Consider the following 19,747-nt stretch of genomic DNA (forward strand, 5'->3'; position numbering starts at 1 on the left):
TGACGCATCAAATCAATTTCTCAAGCATATATTTTTTATTAAAAATTACAGCGTAGAATATATTTATTTTGTCTAATATCGAGATAGAAACTTTTTACACTTGAAAAAAGTGACTTTTTTTTTATTCAATTAAGAGATTTTTTTTTTGATATAATTAAAATGTGCGATTAATACAACATACACTTATACAACATACACTTCACTTACATAATTTTACAGGGGCGATTCAGCACAAAAGATCTTAGACAAACAATGAAAAATTGTCGATACGAAATGCGAAAGACATCACGCACATGCTTAGTACGTTTGACGAAAGACTCACAAAGAAACAAAATATGCTCGATTCATGCACTCTTGACATAATACACTGCTAAGGTGCGTTGAAATTAATGTTATTTGGGAATTTTTGTTAGAGGAACATTATAATAACCAGAAATTCTGTTTGGTTCCACCAAAACACACTCAATTGTACATGACTTGTTGATATAATCAAATCATTTTTCTCAGTGTACAAAATTATTTTATAAAATTATTTTACGCTGTATCTTACAAGGGTTCCGTGTTAAGTAGCGAAATTTTATAAATATTTACGAAAATAAAATCGCGTGCATGTAAATAACATGCCCAAAATAACTTTCTCTAATAAATCACTTTACGATATGGATTCAACGGTAAAATAACGAACAGCGTATAAAGATATTGGAAAAGATTTCATGATATCGTGTGCACTTTTTATGTACAAATATTTAATAAACGTTTCCGATGTATCCATTAAAAAATATGGAATAATATGAAATATTTATAAGCAATCTATAGCTTGGATTTAAACGTCACAGCTTTATTTTGACGCTATGAGAAACGATATTCTCGCGTAAGGAATTAAGCACTCTAATGAACGGAAAAATAGCCAGCATCGCGAGAATAACGATTAAAAAAAATACCGTTTACAAATAATATGCAACACAGTACGCAAACACGTATACATCTGCGCATCGAAACCTCAAGAAACGCGAGAGCCGAAGGGTGACGAAAACGAATCTTCCAGCTTCGTCTGACGCGTTCATTACTTTCGTCTACCGTTCCTCTCTAGCATGCTCGAATCGATGACTCCTCCGGACACAAAGGGAACAGATAAAAGGCCCCTTTTGCGTAGAAACTGAACCCCTGCATCGGGGAAAATCCGACGGGTCGACAAGGACGACGAAGAAGCGAGAGGGCTTTACCCTAAGCGATAAAGAGGGCTATACGGGCGGAGAAGAAAGGGCAAGGAGGAAGGACCATGACCTCCATCCCAGGCTCTCACTCTCTCTCTCTCTTTTCCTCTCTCGCACTCTTCTTTAAAGAAACCTGAAAAGAGAGCCAGTTTTGCTCCTCGCATAGAGAACGAAAACGGTCGAGGGAACCAGGTAGTAGGGCATTTTTCGTGCGGCTCGTCTTTCGAGTTTCTGCAACGTGTTCAGTGCCGCGATAGAAGAAGAGGGAGAAAGGGCCCTTTTCCCCCCCCCGTCACGTCCCTTTTCCTCTCGCTCGGCATTTTCAACACACTCTCGCTTCTTCTTGCCCGAACATATTGTGCGCGCCGGGCCCTACGGCGAGGGCAGAGGGGCCTCTACGGTTCCCCGGCCCGATCGCCTTGCCTATCCCTCCTTTTGCCCTTTCCTACCGGTACTTCGACGGAACGACCGTCGGTTCCCGGTCGAGATCCCCCAAAACTACGGCAGCTGCTGCAGAAAACCGGTGCAGCACGCCGTATAATCATATTGTTGTATTGCCATCGCCGCCCTCTCCTCCTTCACCATCTTTCGCTCTGTCCTAGACGTCCTAGCTCACGCTGGGCCGTTCGAAACATTTGCACGAAAAATCGCTTTTCTTAACGATACGACTTAACAAACCACGGCGTGAAATATGTACTTTCCAACGTTATTCAAATATACTGCAGCATTAAACATGATTATCTCGTGTTGAAATTCAAAAACTGGGCTCGTAAATCATCAAAAATTAAGTCTAAAGTATAAAGTAGTATTATGCCCTAAAATTTGCAACAGTTAACTCGATTTCTTCTTTGACTACTATTTACGCGAATCAACGACCAACAATAAATTTCGAAATCTCGAATACAATTGTGTTTAAAATGAAATTATGTCCCTTTGGCATCGTGCAATTTTCTTTCGGAACGAGTAAATAATTCTAGATCGTTGAGTCGGGTGAATGTGTGATATTTAATCTCTGAAATGTTAATATAATAAAATAGCACAAATGATTTCACATTTATCAGACCTTGGTTTCGACGAACCCATATAAAAATCGCATTGTTAACAAAAAAAAAAGCTCTAGAAATGTAATATTAAACATCTTAAGCAAATATTAACTTTTGAGATCTCTCATAGATCACAACGTACAAAGTGAATTTCTTTTCGCTTCAAGCGTGAGAGAGAAAATACTTCTTCAGTTCACATTTTCTCGAGTTTCGTGATCACGCTGTGAAAACGCACCGTCGCGTCGGCCCAGTATTAACGTCGGTGAAAGCAGCTTTAACCCTTCGAGTACTAAGAAGCACGGCTTGCGGAGGGTAGAAACAATGGCCGTACCGCGCCGGCTGGCTCGTAACCCAGCGGAAGCATACGGCGCGCGACGGCAATCGGGATCCTTGGCGATCACGTGAGTTTCGACGAATTTCCAGCTGTATTCACTGACCGTGCGTCCGTGGTGCGTCGTTCCGGCGAGGTGCGCTGTTCGCGCGCGATAGGATCCACTTCCATCGGAAATGAACGAGAGATCGGCGGGATCGGCGTTTCGCGCGCAATGGAAGGCCGTTTAAAGAGCGCTCAGTTGAGAAGCACTGACTTTTAATAGCTCACACGTGGACCACGCGGATACCCCGTGGTGCAAGAGAAGAATGTACCTCTCGGACGCGCCGTGCACTCAGGCGACAAGTTCCCGACGCGACGCGTAACGTCGGGACGTCGTCGTCGTTGTTGTCGTCGTTTGGTCGCGTCGCGTTGCAAGCGTGCGGCGTGCATTATTCGGCACTGGCCGATTGCCATGATGTGCTTCGCGAGAGCACCCGCGGAAATATCCTCTGGGCCAAAGTCGCAAAGGCCAGTCTTTCGAAAAACACGTGCGACGCCGTCGGCTTTCGTCGAGTTTCGCGAAAAGGTGTCGGGATATGCGAGAGTTAATTGCAGAAGCGTGACGGAAAAGCGCGTTAAAAACAAACACGCGGCTTTGAAAATCTTCACGCGCGTTGCGTCTTTCTACGTAGAAGCACTGTAATTAAGATATGTGAGAGAAAAGTAAAATTGCTCTTAATTATTTTTAAACTTGGAGTAACGCAGCTTATATAACTTTTTATCGCTCATATTTGAAAGTATCTATCTTTAATCATTCTGCCTCGCGCATGTCTGTAGAATTTAATTAACTTTGAAGTGTACCCGTCATCCGTTTCAAGACTCTTCCGCAGAATTTACGTGTGTTCGATGCTGCGGCTGTCGAATAAATTCCGAAACTCCTCTCTTTCGGAAGAATCAATTGGCGTGCGTTCGCGTCTTTCTGCAAAAAAATTCGTCCCGGCAAGTTTACACGTTTGTACGCGGCGAGCCACGCAACGCGACCGATAACGGCATTATCAAATTGTTTGCATCTCGTGCAGGAACACTTGTTGAAGCATGATTGACAATAAGCGTTGTACCGCTGAAAGTTTATACGTCGGCGTCGATGATTCGCGCGGGCCGGCTGAAGAAGAAGAAGAAGCGTCATGCGCTACTTGCCCGTCGATGGCGTGAAAATTGCGTGGCTCATATTTTTCTGTATCACAGATACCGACCGTGTAGAAAACAGTAGGTTTGTTAGTTGCACGTTAGAATGCCGAGACGAAAGAACACCCTCGTTCCGTGCTATTAGTGAGATTAACGACATTGAACTTCGCTCGAAATCCTACGTTATTATCGCATAGAACTCTTCGCAATAAAAATACGGTAAAGCAATATCTATATCATATAAATTTTTTATTTTATGTATAAAACGTACAATTTATTATTTTTTAAGTTATTATTTCATTACACAGTCAATGGAAGTTCAAGTCCAGACATTCGTGTCTTCAAGAAAGAAAGTTTTACTCGAAGAATAAAAATTAAAGCAATCAATGTTACTTGAATTTTCTCAATACTATTTCAGTAGAGACGAGCGGAAAAGAGACGAGATATTTACATGGATATAACATGAAATGCATTCTGTATTCAGTTTTTACGACATTCATAAAATTCACAAAACTTAGCGAACTTCCGAAAGAACATCGAGCATTAACATAACTCGACTTAGACCAGTCCCGTTACCTCTCGAGATAAGACGGGCATTAAAAAAATCGCAAAGAACTTTCGCGAGTAAATAACTTCCAGGTTCTTATACAAACTTGCGAAGTTTCTTTCGCGCGCTTTCCACGGAAAAGAAAAACAATCGGACGTGATTCCGATTGTAATGCTTGCAGAACATCACCGTGATTGAATTACCTTCAATCATCAAAATATATTTAATAAATTATATATTAAATAAATAAATAAATATTCAATGATTGAAGAAGATATATCTTAATTTGAGAATAAAAACGCAAATTTTTAGATTGTCGTCTTAATTCAGACTTGAAATTTGAATATCTTTTTTATTATAGATACGTTTTTTTATAGATAGTTCTAAAAGCCATAAATTGCAGTACCGATTTATTTAAATATCCAAAATATCTTTAAACAAATGTGCAACGAATGATGGATTATCCGCGCGCGTGCAGTAACTACGGGTGTCATTTCGAGTAGTTCTTTTTTTTTTTTGGTCAGAAGCGCTATCACCTGCGTCCGCTTCCAGACGTCCCGGCTCGGCAAAATTGTCGGGCACGACCCGTCGGGGTTTATTAATAAACATCGGGGAACACGTGCCCGGTCGCCCTTTGTCGCGACGGCCAGGCCGTTGAACGGGGGTTGAGAGGGGACAGCTGAGAGAAGAAGCAGACCATTTCACGTACGCGCAAGATGGCCACGCGCCACCGCGCAGTTCCGCGGATAAACAGAATTTCCTCCTGCGCGCACACAAATTTGCGTGCCGCGCGATCTCACACGCCACGCTCGCACAGTAAAATCGGATTTCGGTCGAGACGCTCGCCGTCCGTTTCGTGCCAACTGATCGTGTAGATCGCCATCGTTGATCCAGAGAGAGGCACACGCTAGTTGTCCCCCGTGAGGCGATGCATCCAGTTTTATCGGTGCATCTCAATGTCGCGATATATGCGGAGGCAAATGAGTGAGCAGTGTGACGTACAGTGTTTCCCTCATAACTGGTAATGCCTCTCATATCTTCCAAGGATAAAACCAGCCGCACGTACAATGGCTACGACCATTGTTGGCTCGTCGTTCATTTAAATGATTGATTATTTTAATTTTACTTGTGCCTGTTCGCGTTATGCTCTCTTTTTACTTTTTATTGTCTTTTAATCGATGACCCCTCGATATTGAATCAGCAAGAGGTCTCACGAGTCTCTTGCGAATATGAAATTCAAATAAAGTAATTTCTTATAAATGATATCTCCATTATACAGGAAATGGTATGCGGTAATCTAGTATATAATTCCACAAACAAAACAGTTATGTATTAAAAAATAAACTAATCTATAATCGAAGTCGCCGTGCATTCTTACAATTAAGGTCGTAATATGAAAGCGTGTTGGCCGATACACCATAATGATAGTAATTAACTAATGTTAATTGTCATTAATGTTAGCTATCAACGCTAAATGAACCGCGCGATTCCAAAATTCATGCACGACCGCAATTTTGTGTGGATTATGCATTAAATATGACGCGTGCTAACACGCAAGACCGATGACGACTTTTCTACGCGTTATCTTGTAGCCAAGTGTGCTATTTTCAAAAGAAATAACAGCGAACGGAGCGCCGATCGAAAATAGATCGATCGAAGAGAAATGTGGAGTATGCCGTTGTTCAATCGTACCTCTCCTGAGGGCAATTAGAAAATCATTTCGGATCGGCATAAGTTTTAGCCGCTACATTTCCGTTCCCGTTACGCCATAACGTAATATATATACATTTTTCGAAAGTCTGTTTCTTCCGAGAAATTTTTAATTAACAATCAGCGTTAACAATCACACTTACGTTTACGTCGCACCGCGTACGTACGTCCGTTGTGCTACAGCTACCGTGATAATCCCAATATATGACGGTACACAAACAGTATTACGTATAACACCAAGGTTAGGAAGGACGATCTTCCGCGTGTGGAATCCACGCGATCTGTGTGAAGCACGATACACTTTTGGAAAGACGGTTCTCAACTCAAAGTTCAAGATGTACTCGCGAATAGGCACCTTTCTTTTTACATGAAGAATAATTTCGTATTCGGCTACGAGAGCACGTTAACGAGTCACCACGCGCTGCGAACGGTGCTCGGTTCCTTGCGAACGTGAGCGCGTGCAAAACGCAACCAACGCCGACGAAAGCCCACGTGCGAGTACCCGAACCTCCCGTTTGAGTTGTCGCGGCTACTGCGCGGCGCTTCGGTGCGCCAACTTCCTCTCGCCAGTTGGCTCCCGATCGGGGCCTCCGGATTGGCCGGCGCTTGTTCCCCCACTCCCGTGCACGTGCGCACGCAGGCGGCCCCCATGCCCAGGAAACAAGAGCGCTGAAATTCAAAAAGCCCGGACCGATGTTTTTCACGCGGCGCATTCGACATCGCTGGTTCCACGGCGAGATGTTTCTCGCGGATACAGGCCGGGGTAATGACTTGTTGCCGGGTGATCGATTGTCCCCGAGAAGCACGTGTGCGCAGCAGGGAACCCTGCATAATCGCGGGCAAGTTGTCGATCTTTTCTTTATCAGGGTGTTTTTGTACTTTCTATAGATTTTTCCTCGCTCCAGTGGACGCAATTGTAGCCTACCTTAATTTATATTCTTTGTCTTTTTCTTTGTATCGACCGAAAGTTTGACACAAAATTTTCAATTATGATTTATTGATTATTGGACAAATATAGATCATAGATTTACGGAGTTTACAAGAGGCCACATAAATGGTATAAAATCATACAAGTTTTAAATTATACTTGTAAAATGACAATTAGAATTATTACATAAATGTATCTAGAATATGTTTATAAGAAAATAATATTCCAATATTGTTTAACCAATTACAACTAAATTTTTTATTTTTGTTCAAAAAATATAAATAAAATATAGATGAAAATACATCTTAACAAATACATCAACAAACGAGAGTACATTTATGTAGCATTTATCGTGAAAATAATTGCTGAAAGAATTTTATTAGAGTGGAAAACCGTAAATACGTCTTTCTTTTATTCCGCAAGAATTTCTCCTACATAAAAGTGCATAACAAAGCGAAACGATTCTGTGGGATCTACGAGGCGAGGCGGTGGTCCGCGGAAGAGCATCAGCTGTTCGAATTATTATCGCTGCAGACGACGGCAGATGTTCACTGGGCTGAAACGTTCTCCCCCGAAAGCTTTGAACTCGCTGATCCTTTTTCTTTCGAGCCGGTGAAAAACTTCACGAGGAAAGCGCACCTTTTCGACGTCTTGCACGGACAGTGCAAATGCAACGCGCCCAGAAAATGATTGCATATTATCTTGAATTATTAGAATGCAGGATATCCGGCATCCCGCATTGTATAATGATCCTTTTAAAATTATATCACGACTATATAATCTTAACGCCGCGTTAATTATTACCTTTGTGCACTTAAAGAGTACACATATAATCTAATGCACAATAAAATGTTAAATAGATTATAATATATTCTTAGTAAATCTACACAGAGACTATTTATTAATTTATGGCTTCGGAAGAGTGTCAATTTGTTATTGAAATTTTGTTGAATTAGGATAACTTTTCCGTAATTTTTCTATATAGTTTTACGCTTTGCTCATTATTATTTACGTTTATTAATAATAATAAAGGAATTTTGTCGTGTTATAAAAATACTAAACTTTTCATGTTGAAAATATAGAAATTGTTGTTAGCATTGAGTTCATTTCAAGCAAATTTATTTAAGCACAGGCGTAACGTCTTGAGTCTAGCATGAATTTTAATATTCATCTTCCGTAGATTAATTTTAGATCTCATCAGTAAAGATCCAGCCGAGTTACGATTATATTTTTACGAAAATTTATATGAAGTAGTCTCCACGATGCTTCTTACACGCGTTATGCAAACAAATCATAGGCGTAAGATACGCGTAAGGATTTTTATTATATGGGATCTTCCGGGGGCAGGCAACCAGGCAGCGATAATTCGTAGCTGCCCGGCTACGTTTCCCTTTGATATCAAGGATAGACGAGGCTCGGGAACGTCGCATTGTTCGAAACCTGCCGTTACTTACGTGCGATGGAATATAGGATATCATCGTCCGTCGCGTCCGCGCTCGAAGGAGAGAGACCCCATAGGTTCGTGGCACGCGCTGCCAGCTGCCCCACAGCTGTCTCGCCTCTGTCGTCCCCCATACGCGAGGCCAGGGTTCTTACCCAACCGTGGTGCATTTACCACACCGAACGAGCCGTTTCGCCTCTGTGTGCACGACGCACGTGCATACGACTCGGCAATATTTTATTAGCATGTACGTCGCGACGAGTGAAGCACCCTTTCAAGCCCTCCTAAGAAACGAATCTCGAGAAATACCTGATCCGAAAAAGCCCAGTCAAAATATTCTGAACAATTTCGCGAAATTGGCCAATTCAATACCATAAACTCATTATTAACGCCTTTATTATTATCGTAATTATTAAATGTATAGCGTTTAATTCGCGACTTTCAGAATTTCCGAATCCAACTACGTTTTTATAAATGTTATTGTACTTTGGATAATAATATCTTTTAAATGAAATGTACGGAACGAAAGTATAACATTTAGCGCGAAGAATTCTTATTTAAAAAAATACGTATCTAAGTCTCTGAAATTCAAGTAAAGAATTGCATACGAAAAAGTTCAATGGCTGTTATTTCCCATACGAAACGAAATTGCATGTACGGTGTCACCGAGAGGTGCGGCTGTGCACGGGGCTTTACATTTGCGGTTTCTCATCCGGCCCGACCGGCGCAGTCTCGCAGGAAATAGTCCTGGAGTATCCTAGAGGATACAGGGCTATTGGGTTTCGCGTGGAAAAAAAAAACGAGATCGCCGGCAGCACAAAGTGGGTATGAGAGGAGGAGCACGTAAGTGCTCGCACGAAAAATAAAAAGGACCGTGAAGGGGGGGAGGGGAAGCGAAGTGCACACGCGAAGAACCGGAAATCCCAGGGCGTTCAACTCTGACACCCGGTATATATTTAGATTTAAAGAGACTGATTTCGTAGATACGTGCATGGCGCGATTAATCGTCAACCTTGGTCTAGTAAAGCAACACTGAATCTTGTACAACGTATTCGTCGTTTCGGCTAGAATCGTTTTCCGTCGCTTAAAAGCAAAAGGTTTTGTGTATTTATAGTCGTCATAATCTGAAAACTAAATGTTATGTCTGAGACTTTGCTGCTACAAAAAAAAAGTGAGATCACGAACAATCGTTAAGTCGCATCGTTAAAATTATCAGAACCGCGCCGGACTACTCGCGGTGCGCGGGAACACGTTGAAAAATGCGAGGGAATAAAATCGTGCTTGCGAGGTTTGCAACAAGGCGACACGCGAAGAGGACACGTCGCGTCGCCTGGCAGGCAGGCCGTTTCTTAATCGGTCGCCTACGGTAACACGCTCGAGAAACGTTTCGCAGATATCGTCCCAAACGGAGCTTATTACGCGAGAGCCATGTGTTTGAAACGAAATTTATTTACGACATACCCGAGAGAAAATGGGCACGCGTCAAATTGGCCCGGCCACGTGGCGCTCGATAGGCATCGTCGTTTTTAAAGAAAACTTGGCACTTCCGTGAAGGAAGCCGATCATTTCCTATCCCCGTGTTTATTGCACAATCGTGCACGCGATCACCACCGGTTCACCCACATAACCGCGCCGCGAACTCACGGAATCGCCGGGCGAGTGATTCGCCACTCCGCGTATCGTGTATATACTCGTCACGCCGAGAGTGTAATGCTCGAGGGAAATTACTGTAATCGGCGGCGTGTCAGGAGTTTCGCGATTGACTCACCCGTCTGTAAAGCTGACTGTCTCTCTCTCTCTCTCTCCCTCACGCACTTCGGGGCAGATGGGCACGCGCGACTTGTTGAAACTCCGCTCGTCGCCCGGACGTATTAAGAGCGAAAGCGCAACGACGACAGTAATTAACTGTCCAGGTGCACGCATTTACATATCGTATCCATACACTTTCCACGCTTATTCCGCAACTTGTACGCTTACGCGTTAATTTGTGTCTCGAACTTAATAGTATTTCTTTAACTATGACGTAACATTCGATATTACTTGGAGAACAACGGTAACATATATTAAGGTGTATTTTTCTGTACCTACGTTCTTCGGACTTTCAATTAACACCTTGCTTATGCGAACGCGAATAGCGATAAGCGATTTAGATTTTGAAAATCTGCCGGCTGAAAAATTACGCGCGAAAGCTGCAAAGTACCGACGTCTTTAGAGACACAATACCAGCGGTTGGCGGCCTTCTCGAAATAGACGAGGAGCCCAGCCCTCCAAACTCGTCCGAAAATAAAACAGGTTTCTTCCTTACGAGTAGCGACGTTCAATTGGTCGAGACTCCGGCGGAACAGTCATTTATTTATTATCCGACGTTTATTTCCGATGGTAGTCGTCGTTGTTGTCGTCGTCGTTGTTCTACTACTCACGCCGATCGACGAAACCCGAATACCATTTAACGGATTAGCATTTTATTGATTGGCTTGCAATCAATTCTGTACAACTGTGCAATCCCGTGAGCAATTGTTCAAACAAGTTACCGTACGGTATGGAAACTCGTGTTATCAAGGATACAAATTTCTCATAGTGATATTCCCGTGAAGTAATACTTTTAATAACGTGTCGCGATTAACTCCAAATGTTTTCAGTAGTTGAATTTTATCGCAAAGTAATGTACCCGCAGTGTGATTTAAATATTTTTGAATTGATACACTTGTCGAAGGATTTTTGTAACAGAATGTAAATAATTACTAAAGAGTAGGAAAGTGAGATTTATGCGCATTAAACTTTTGGTTATTACATACAAGAACATATGGGTCACTAGTTATTGTAACTTTCATTCTTATTGCATCCAGAGTATACGTATTTTCTTTCGAAATACATGTCATTAACTTTAAATAATTTTTTCACGTCATAACTATAAATACTTACGTAATAGAATTACATACTAATTATTGTTATATAATATTATATATAGCTAATTTATAAGAAATTATATATATTTTTCAAAAATAAAATATATAAACTCTTCAAATAATTATATTTTAACTAGTAAGGATATGCCATAAATCAAAATGCAACTAGATAAAATTGGCAGACAATATATTTTCATAATTGACAGTATAACAATATATATTTCTGCTGTCTATTGAGACTAATGCTACAAATGTTTCTTGTATAATTACCTTTTCTGTAATTTTCATAATTCTATTATTATAGTACAACTGACTTGAAAATTAACTATAATGCATCATAATAAGTATATGATAAATCGTAATTTTAAACACTCTATTAAATTTTATATCAAGGTCTTTTCTCTTCTATTTATCTTGTACATATCTTTAGATATTTAGATATGTTCGTATAATAAGTGATTTTTAATTTTTACACAAGTCATGTTTCACAGTTTGATGAAACTTAATGAGGTTTATATAAATGACTCATATCACACGGGTTTGAAACCATTGCTAATATTTGGCGGTTTGTGAAAACCGGGTAAATTGATTAAACACGGGCTCGAGAAGAAAGAAGCGAGAATAGAAGAAAAAAGAAAAAAAGAAAGAGAAAGAAGAAAGAAAGAAAGAAGCAAGAAAGAAGGAAGAAGGAGAAGAAAGGAAGGAGAGAAAAGAAGAAAAAAGAAAAAGAAGAAGGTAGGAGAAAAAGAGAAGGAAAAGAAACAGAAGAAGAAGAGAAGAAGGAAAAGAGAGAGAAGAAGAAAGGAGAGGAAGGAGAAAGAAGAGAAGAGCGAAGAAAAAGAAAGCAGAAGAGGAGAGAGGAAAAGACAAAGAAGAAGAAGAAGAGAAGAAGAGAATGAGAAGAGAAGAAAAAAGATAAGAGGAAAGAAAAGACGAGAGGAGAGAGAGAAAGAAAGAAAAAAAGAGAGGAAAAAGAAGACACCTTTCCTTTTTTTCAGTTCACATCGATGCCTCCCCCCCCTAACTGTTTGAGAGGGGGACGTTTTGAACCCGGTGTCTTTCGGTTCTTGTTATATTAGGTCCAAGGGGGGATTAGTTAGGAGAAGAAGAAAGAAAAAGAAAAGAAGGAAAAGGAAATACAAGGAGAAGAAGAAGAAGAAGAGAGAAGAAGAGAGAAGAGAGAGAGAAGAAAGAAAGAGAAAAGAAGAAGAATAGGAAGAAAGAAGAAACGGGAGAAAGGAAAAGAGAAGAAGAAAAAGAGAAAGAGACGAAGAAGCGAGACGAGAAAAGAAGAAGAAAAAGAGAAAGAGGAAAAGAGAGAGAGAAGAGGAAGAAAAGAAAGAGAAAAGAAGAAAGACAGAGAAAAAAGGAGAGAGGGAGAAGGGAAGAAAAGAGGAAGAAAGAGAGGAAAAAGGAAAGAAGGGAAGAGAAAGAGAAAAAAAAAGAGAAAGAAAGAAGATAGAAAAGAGAGAGAAGAAAGGAGAAAAGATGAAGAGAGAGAGATGAGAAGAAAGAAAGAAAGTAAAAAAAAAGACCGTCCACTCACTTGAGGGCCTTTCGTTCATAGTCCGGAATTCCTTCTCCCAGCTTTACCGGGTTATTTGGGTGATTAATGCTCGGATAAGCATTGTATTTATCGTCGGGATAAAAATTAGCGGGTTGTTCATATGGCGGAACGTTGTAGCTGACCTGACTGTACGGTTGCGATGTTGTGAGTTCTACATGATGTATATTCTGTGGATACCCACCATAGTATCCTGAGAAGTGCGGATGTTCCTTATGAGGATGACCATATTGACCATACTGACCATGATGGTGGTGATGGTGGTGATGATGGTGATGAGTTCTATTTTCAGGTGCTATCGTAGTTGCATTATCTAGTACGGTCTGATTCGCAACTCGAAAATTCAAGATTGTTTGAAAATCGGCGGCATTCGTTTGGAGATATTCACGCTCTCTGGCCGTTTCTTTCAAGGCGTTGCTATGCTTCCGTTGGAACTCCTTGCACTTGCCTATCGTGCCCTAATGAAATTTGTTAATAACACGAATTAGTGCACCACAAAAATAGAAGCAACGTAAAATAAAGAAATATTTCTGTTACGACGTGATTAGACACGTGACTAGACACGCACGACTTTATATAAGATATCGCTCCGTTTAAGAGCCAATACTTTAACGCGTTATCTTGACACGTACGCATTGTCCAAATGAAGATACGGCCTCGCACATCTAGTCATTCACATGGAAGCTATGAAAGAGTGACAATAGATACCATGAAGCCTTAGCCATATGAACACCTGTCGCACAACTACGCTATTATTCGAGCATACGCGAGATAAAATGACCTGTTCTCGCATAAATAGACCCAACCCGTGGTCTCAGTTCGAAATATACGTGTCACATTTTGTAAGTAACTTGAGAACTTTAAAGCCCGCTTTAGAATTTTGTTTGGAAATTAGAAGCTACGCGCTATAAATATATTATTACGGAACGTAAAATTCTGTAAATGTAAATGAGCGATGAATAATTAGGATTTAGTACAAGTATTACGGTACACCGATATACTTTCATGCAATTAATTGACCATACGAGTAATCGAATCGTTGGAATTTTGAGGAAAGCACTCGTTGCCGAGTGAGATGCGCATCGAGATAAAAGTAACGTCGCGTGGCTTTCCGCTCTGATTTTTATTTGCCCATCGCGGCGCTAGCCGAGATCTATCGCATCCTTACCTTCTCTTCCGCGTTTCGATTGGCTTCGGTTCGCAACCTCTTGCGATCGTCAGCCCCATTGCCCGCGTTGAACCTCTCCGGGTCCGTATAGTCTTCGTTGTTCTCCACGAGATCGATCGATCGATTGTCAAAAAGGCTTATCACTTGCGGTATTAGATCGCCTTGCGGGGTCTGGGGTTTCGCGGCGTCGCTCGTCGACGCGAGGGCGAGCGCGCCGGGATAAAAGAACGGATAAGGTAATAAGGGAGCATATGGATATTGACTGTAATAGGCGGCGAAGTACGGTGAACTTTTCGAAGAGCCTAGGTTTATACTGAATGCTTGTGGCATCTTAGCGATACTCTTCACGGTGGAGGACGCCGCGGTGGCTAATCCGCCGAAGCTGAGGCCAGTTAGAAAGGCCAAGCTACTTAGAAATCGCCCTTTCCTGTTGTCCGCCTTGCTGTTCGTGCTGCTCAGGTTCCTCAATTCCTCCACCTTCGTCGGTTTATGTCTCGATAGATTGAGATTTTTCCAAAAGCTTTCCTTCTCAATCGCATGACTGTTGTTTCTCTCCGGGAGCACGGTGTCTTCTGATCTAGCGACTTTAGTCGGAAGTGTGTCACAGTACACCTCTGCAACAGAAAGATTCGTTGGAAGATCGGGGAGATGAATTGGACGACGTGACCACATAATCGAAATATCTCGCTCGAGCGTCGAATAGTTGTTTACCACTGCAATATACGGCGAAGGCTGTTAAAACAATGATGAGGGAGCCCATCGTTACCGCGTCGTGATCGGAACGAAAATGAGGTGACACCGGGTAGGGTCTCCGGCAAAATAAAAAAAAAAAAGCTGCGGGCCGCCCTCATATTTGACCGCGTGAAAGTGTAGTTTGGTAGATATCGTTATAAGTATGGTAATAACATCGATCTAAGCTTCCTCTTTAACCGTAACGATTACGTTTCACGTAGAAAATGTGGGCTATCGATGCAGGACGCCTGAGATTATTCCATTGTACTCGATTGCTTTCAAAACTTTCATATTCGGCGAGATATCCGCAGTATGCAAACGTTAAAAATTGAGATGGCAGTTTTGCTTCCTCATAGAGGAAGCTTTGTTTTCGTATAAAATTTCTTTCTTTAGTTGTTCTTGCCAATGTGTCCAGAATGTTCTTAAACGTCGTAAAAACGCAATTTTCTAAAATGTCGGTATGTGTGTATGTATGTATGTATGTGCCAAATTTACTGAATTTCTATAACTTCAGATCTGATTAACCATTTCTTTACGAAATTTATATGAAATACGGGTAGAAAAAACTGAAGATTTTGAAAGATTTAGAAAAATGGTCATTAATTAATTCTAAATTGAAAAACATCATTTTAAGAAGTCTTAATTATTGAGACTTGAAAAAAAGGAGTTTTTAATACAAACAAAATTATGTAGAATGCAAACAAAATTGGATAAAGAAATGTACGTTTGTTGATATATAAAGCTTCCTCTATGAGGAAGCCAAAAAGAAAAAGTCACATTTGCAAATTTCTAAATTGTATACTTAAAAATTATGAGAAAGTAATATGCAAATCTAATTTTACACTTAAAAGCTATGAGGAAGCAATGTGCAAGTTTCTACTTGCACAATTTTTTTTTAAATTATATAAATTAAAACGATAATACATTATTTAAATAAGAACCTTAATATGTTACGTAACTATCTCTAGAATTTTTTTGTAATTATATTCTATTTAAATTTTTTATGAAATTAAATTCTACTATCTATTTAATTTTAATAAATTGAGTTACATTTTTCATTTAGATTATTGAAGGGAAAGTATAATTAAGAATTCTTTTATTTACTCCGATTACTTTTAAAGTTACTTTCAATAAGCCCACATCAGGTATTTCTCATATTGTAAATCATCCGTTTAAACTTTCACTTTCTTTAATGTATTTCCGTATCTATAATACCAACAATGGATTATAACGGAATTATATTAAACAAACTTTGATTTAATATTTTGGTCAAACAGTTTATCTAGTGTCATATGAATTTTAAATATATCAACTAATTCTTTATGAAAATTCAAATAAAGCGCCAATTTTCTTCGACGCGCACGCAATCTTCATGTAGGCTCCGCCATATCTTAGTTTTTTTCTCAGTCTCATAGCGTCAGTCCGAAGCATTCTTGAGACCATTTGAAACGGAATGAAACATTTTTCGGACAGAAGATGACTGAACAAGACGAAATTAATTTAAGTACAAATAAACCCGATTTGGCATTCGCAACTCCGGAGAAACAGAAGGCCCGTGCGTTTTTGCGTGAACGTTTTCTGCGTGTCATTACCGGCATTATCGGTAAGAAAGTCCGCGTTTCATCTTCATTTCGCATTCAATCAAGCTCGAAAGAACCAGATAGATTTCCGCCGATAAAGTCAATGAGAAATTGACGTAATTTTAGCGTCACTCTCTCTTATAATTCCTGTATTACACTAATTGAAGTAAAATTTATTTAATTTTGTATAGTACACATAAAATTCAAGATATTATTAAAGAGATGAAACATTAATTATAGTCAATGCTTATTTCGTGTAAATGTAAATAATTTCTCAGATTATTAACTAAGTGATATAAATATTATAGGTAAACCAGCAGAATTTTATTTACATGAAAATACACGCGTGTCAGGTGAATTTAAAGGTTGCGACTTAGAATGTTCCAAAGTTTTCGTGAGAAACCTAGAGACACCACTGGGACCGATACCAGAAGCCATCCTCCGAAGCGAAGACATTGTTTGTTTCGATATAGATAATATTGATATTAAAATTGATGAAGAATTTATAAATGAAGGACAGGAATGTATGGAAAGCAAGTAAGGTTTATAGCGTCAAACATATTGTAAAAAAAATTTATTTTTTAATGTGTTTTTTAAGAATAATATGTAAACATAATTATCTATATTTGGTAACCTACGATCGACGCATATTTAACATTGTATTTATTTCGGAAATAATGCGTCTTAAATGGTCGATTATTTCCTTAATGTGCCTATTTTTTAATATTACTTGCTGAAAAAGAAACAAAGTCCAGATTTTATCGAGATTTAATACAAGAATTATGTGTTAAAGTGAATAATTTTACTCGCCTCACCTCCATAACTTCCTTCCTTTCTTCGCAAGTGAGCCTGTAAGCTTCCGAAGTCTTCTTCTCATCAGATTTCATGTCCCATTCCTCCTTTAATGGAATTAAGCTTTCTATATGAGTATATTCCATTCCCTGTAATTGACAGTTCTCGTTACACTTTTCGTATATCAATCTCAGGCGTTTAAACATCATTTTGATCATTTCCAATTGTTCATAGACTTTCTTCTTTTTGTCGCTCGCTATAGTTGCTCCTTGTGCAGTACCTATAATATAATAATTGTGAATAATACATATACAAAAAATATATATATATATTTGATATTTGAATTACTTAAGAAAATAACCATTGGGTGGTTGAAGGACCTTAAGAGTTTGAAAGAGCTCCAAGGTACGACTGACGATTTCCTGTATAGTCTCTTGTCCAAATCTACATAAACTAACGGTGTTGAATTCCTTCGCCTGCTGCTGTCGCGGTGGTGGCTGTGTGGGTGGTACTGGAGTCTGTGGTGTTGTGGCCTGATTATTGGCTTGATTATTTTGTTGGACCATCGCAGCCTGTTGCTGCTGTTGTAATTGTAACTGTTGCTGCTGCATCTGCTGCATTTGTTGTTGCATTGCCATGGACTGTTGCTGTTGTTGCTGCTGTGCCAAAACTTGTTGGGAATTGGGCATCCCCATGGCATTAGATCCAACATTGCCAACACCTACTCCAACACCAACCCCCATTCCAAATTGTTGAGAGCTCACCATATCTGAAACAACAATTATTATGTGATTCCTTAATTTTCAGTTCACAATTTACAAAATTGTGAACAAAGAATTATGTTAGAATTAGTCCTTCGCAGACATCATTACAGATGGTACACACATTTTCACTTTTATAAAACACACCTAACAAAACATAGTATTCATTTTTGACCAATAATCTTCACTGTCAAAGAGACTATTTTTTAAGGAGAAAAGCTAATCTCTTTCATTTACTATTTACAGAATATTTCAAAGTGGAAAAGTTATCTAGAACATTAAATCGCCACAGTGTCTGCACATAATAAGAATGATTTATTGTTTTATAGCAATTAATGAAAGTTAAAATATATATTTAATACTCATTTGAATAAGCTAAATTAATTTTAAATAAAAATATTACATTACTTATAATATAAATTATAAATTATTCAGAAATATTGAATCAAAATACATAAGATTTTAATTTGAAGATAAAGCTATAATCGAGGGGTACGTTCCGTTTCACGCATGATACGCATGATGCATTGTTCATCCTTGTTGTTGTCAAACGTTAAACAAGGATGAACAATGCATTATGCGCATCATGCGTTGAAACGGAACGCAGCCCAGGCATTCAAACTCTTTAATTTTTCCATAACGTTGAGATGTAGATATTACTGTTAATCAAAGATAAACATACAAAAATAAATATATATTCATTTTATATTATTCATATGTTATATACAGCAAGATAATGAGGTACACACATCATATACAAATGAAAACACAGTAATAGAAAGAAATCATTAAGTACTTACTCCCTTGCTGTGGGCCTATCAAACCAGAAACCATTTGTCCACCACCAAACTGTGTACGCATAGCCGATTGCTGCACATTGGGAAACCCAGACAGGAAAGGATGTTGTTGGCCAGCCATATCGTCTTATTTTTAAATAAATACTTGTTAATTGATTAATATATGCACTAGAACAGAAATCAACATTACCAGTCAATTGTCATTTTGAGGTTATATCACATTGCATGTGCCGGCAACGCGTAGATTTTACTTGTAGATATTATTTCTGTCAAGGATAGTTTGCAATTAATTTTACAATTCCATGTTACGGAATATTTCACGTGAAAAACAAAAGAAAGCCTCTCGCATCATCTAATCAGTCATCAATGATGCCGTGAGTTTCTTAAGTTTTTAATATCGTTGAATTACCTGATTAATTATATTACTTCGTCCGGCGATGTCACGTTATTTACAAGAAAATCATGTGGAAGTCTTTTTTCCCTCGATACACGCGTACGAAAAGCCATCAGACAAACGCGTCTCCTGTCTCCTCACGTCACGTGAAGAAATTGTTGAATGCATCGACATCGCTCGATGCATTCGAATTTATGCAGACAACACAGTTATTTTTATCGTTAAACTTGTATGCAGTTGCTACTTTCTTTTCCCTTTGCAAGTAACAAACTAAGTTTCAGCAATACGATGTAAACTGATAAGACGTTCTAGATTTATGAATGTTAATATGTCGATATTTCATCGACGCGAGAGACATATCTGCTATCGTGCAACATTACCTGCTATTGATAAAATATATTTCTGTAGCGTAGATCAGATTTCGTTAATTCAAATATTTTGTTTGTGGAATTTATGAAACACATAAAATTTTATTTGTTTCTCAAATATTATTGTTGTTAATTAACATATAATTTATATACGAAATATGTGCATAATTTATATACGATATATGTTCATATATGTTTCGTTTTCTTTTTGTAAAATTTTTGTTTGGTTTAATAAATAATGAAAAACCATAAAAATAATTAAGAGAATTATTTTTATATTTTTTTACAAAAAATTAAGTTTGCA

At 39.0% G+C, this 19,747-nt stretch overlaps 4 protein-coding genes across 8 annotated transcripts in view; 1 reads left to right on the top strand and 3 right to left on the bottom strand.

The window, feature by feature from the left end:
- The window catches only part of LOC105833789 (RNA-binding protein 38), a 35,345-nt gene extending 23,990 nt beyond the window's left edge, over positions 1–11,355 (bottom strand). Inside the window, exon 1 of one of the 5 annotated variants that reach the window (XM_012675776.3) lies at positions 10,150–11,355. Coding sequence is in view for 1 of the 5 variants with exons in the window: in XM_012675777.3 (XP_012531231.1) it covers positions 8,395–8,418 (24 nt within the window). In the remaining 4 variants the exon portion in view is untranslated. Of the gene's footprint in view, positions 1–2,492; positions 2,663–2,694; positions 3,847–6,155; positions 6,392–8,394; positions 8,503–10,149 lie in introns of those variants that run through there. The other 4 variants (XM_012675777.3, XM_012675779.3, XM_012675780.3 and 1 more) reach the window with 4 other exon arrangements.
- A 1,474-nt stretch (positions 11,356–12,829) lies between these two features.
- LOC105833788 lies at positions 12,830–16,045 on the bottom strand. Its single transcript, XM_036289618.1, has 2 exons — positions 14,020–16,045; positions 12,830–13,309 (listed from the first exon to the last, which is right to left on the bottom strand). Exons 1-2 carry the CDS (start codon positions 14,689–14,691, stop codon positions 12,830–12,832), a joined length of 1,152 nt encoding a protein of 383 aa, XP_036145511.1. The 5' UTR covers positions 14,692–16,045.
- An 89-nt stretch (positions 16,046–16,134) lies between these two features.
- LOC105833791 (gem-associated protein 7-like) lies at positions 16,135–17,123 on the top strand. The gene is made up of 2 exons (XM_012675783.3): positions 16,135–16,354; positions 16,640–17,123. The coding sequence occupies exons 1-2, from the start codon at positions 16,228–16,230 to the stop codon at positions 16,870–16,872; spliced, it is 360 nt and encodes a 119-aa protein (XP_012531237.1). The 5' UTR covers positions 16,135–16,227; the 3' UTR covers positions 16,873–17,123.
- LOC105833790 (mediator of RNA polymerase II transcription subunit 30) lies at positions 16,891–19,404 on the bottom strand. The gene is made up of 5 exons (XM_012675782.3): positions 19,091–19,404; positions 18,685–18,849; positions 17,485–17,892; positions 17,147–17,403; positions 16,891–17,064 (listed from the first exon to the last, which is right to left on the bottom strand). The coding sequence occupies exons 2-5, from the start codon at positions 18,800–18,802 to the stop codon at positions 16,966–16,968; spliced, it is 882 nt and encodes a 293-aa protein (XP_012531236.1). The 5' UTR covers positions 18,803–18,849; positions 19,091–19,404; the 3' UTR covers positions 16,891–16,965.
- Positions 19,405–19,747: the final 343 nt, after the last annotated feature.

This window comes from Monomorium pharaonis, chromosome 7 (genome assembly GCF_013373865.1).
Source record: "Monomorium pharaonis isolate MP-MQ-018 chromosome 7, ASM1337386v2, whole genome shotgun sequence".
In the NCBI taxonomy this organism is placed as follows: Eukaryota; Metazoa; Arthropoda; class Insecta; order Hymenoptera; family Formicidae; genus Monomorium; species Monomorium pharaonis.

Bases quoted from the DNA above. Each gene is read 5' to 3' on its own strand.
- LOC105833791 (XM_012675783.3), top strand. From the start codon at position 16,228: ATGACTGAACAAGACGAAATTAATTTAAGTACAAATAAACCCGATTTG. The intron at 16,355-16,639 runs GTAAGAAAGTCC...TAAATATTATAG, and splicing joins TGTCATTACCGGCATTATCG to GTAAACCAGCAGAATTTTAT.
- LOC105833788 (XM_036289618.1), bottom strand. From the start codon at position 14,691: ATGTGGTCACGTCGTCCAATTCATCTCCCCGATCTTCCAACGAATCTT. The intron at 13,310-14,019 runs GTAAGGATGCGA...AAATTTCATTAG, and splicing joins ATCGAAACGCGGAAGAGAAG to GGCACGATAGGCAAGTGCAA.
- LOC105833790 (XM_012675782.3), bottom strand. From the start codon at position 18,802: ATGGCTGGCCAACAACATCCTTTCCTGTCTGGGTTTCCCAATGTGCAG. The intron at 17,893-18,684 runs GTAAGTACTTAA...TTGTTGTTTCAG, and splicing joins GATAGGCCCACAGCAAGGGA to ATATGGTGAGCTCTCAACAA. The intron at 17,404-17,484 runs GTTATTTTCTTA...ATTATATTATAG, and splicing joins GGTCCTTCAACCACCCAATG to GTACTGCACAAGGAGCAACT.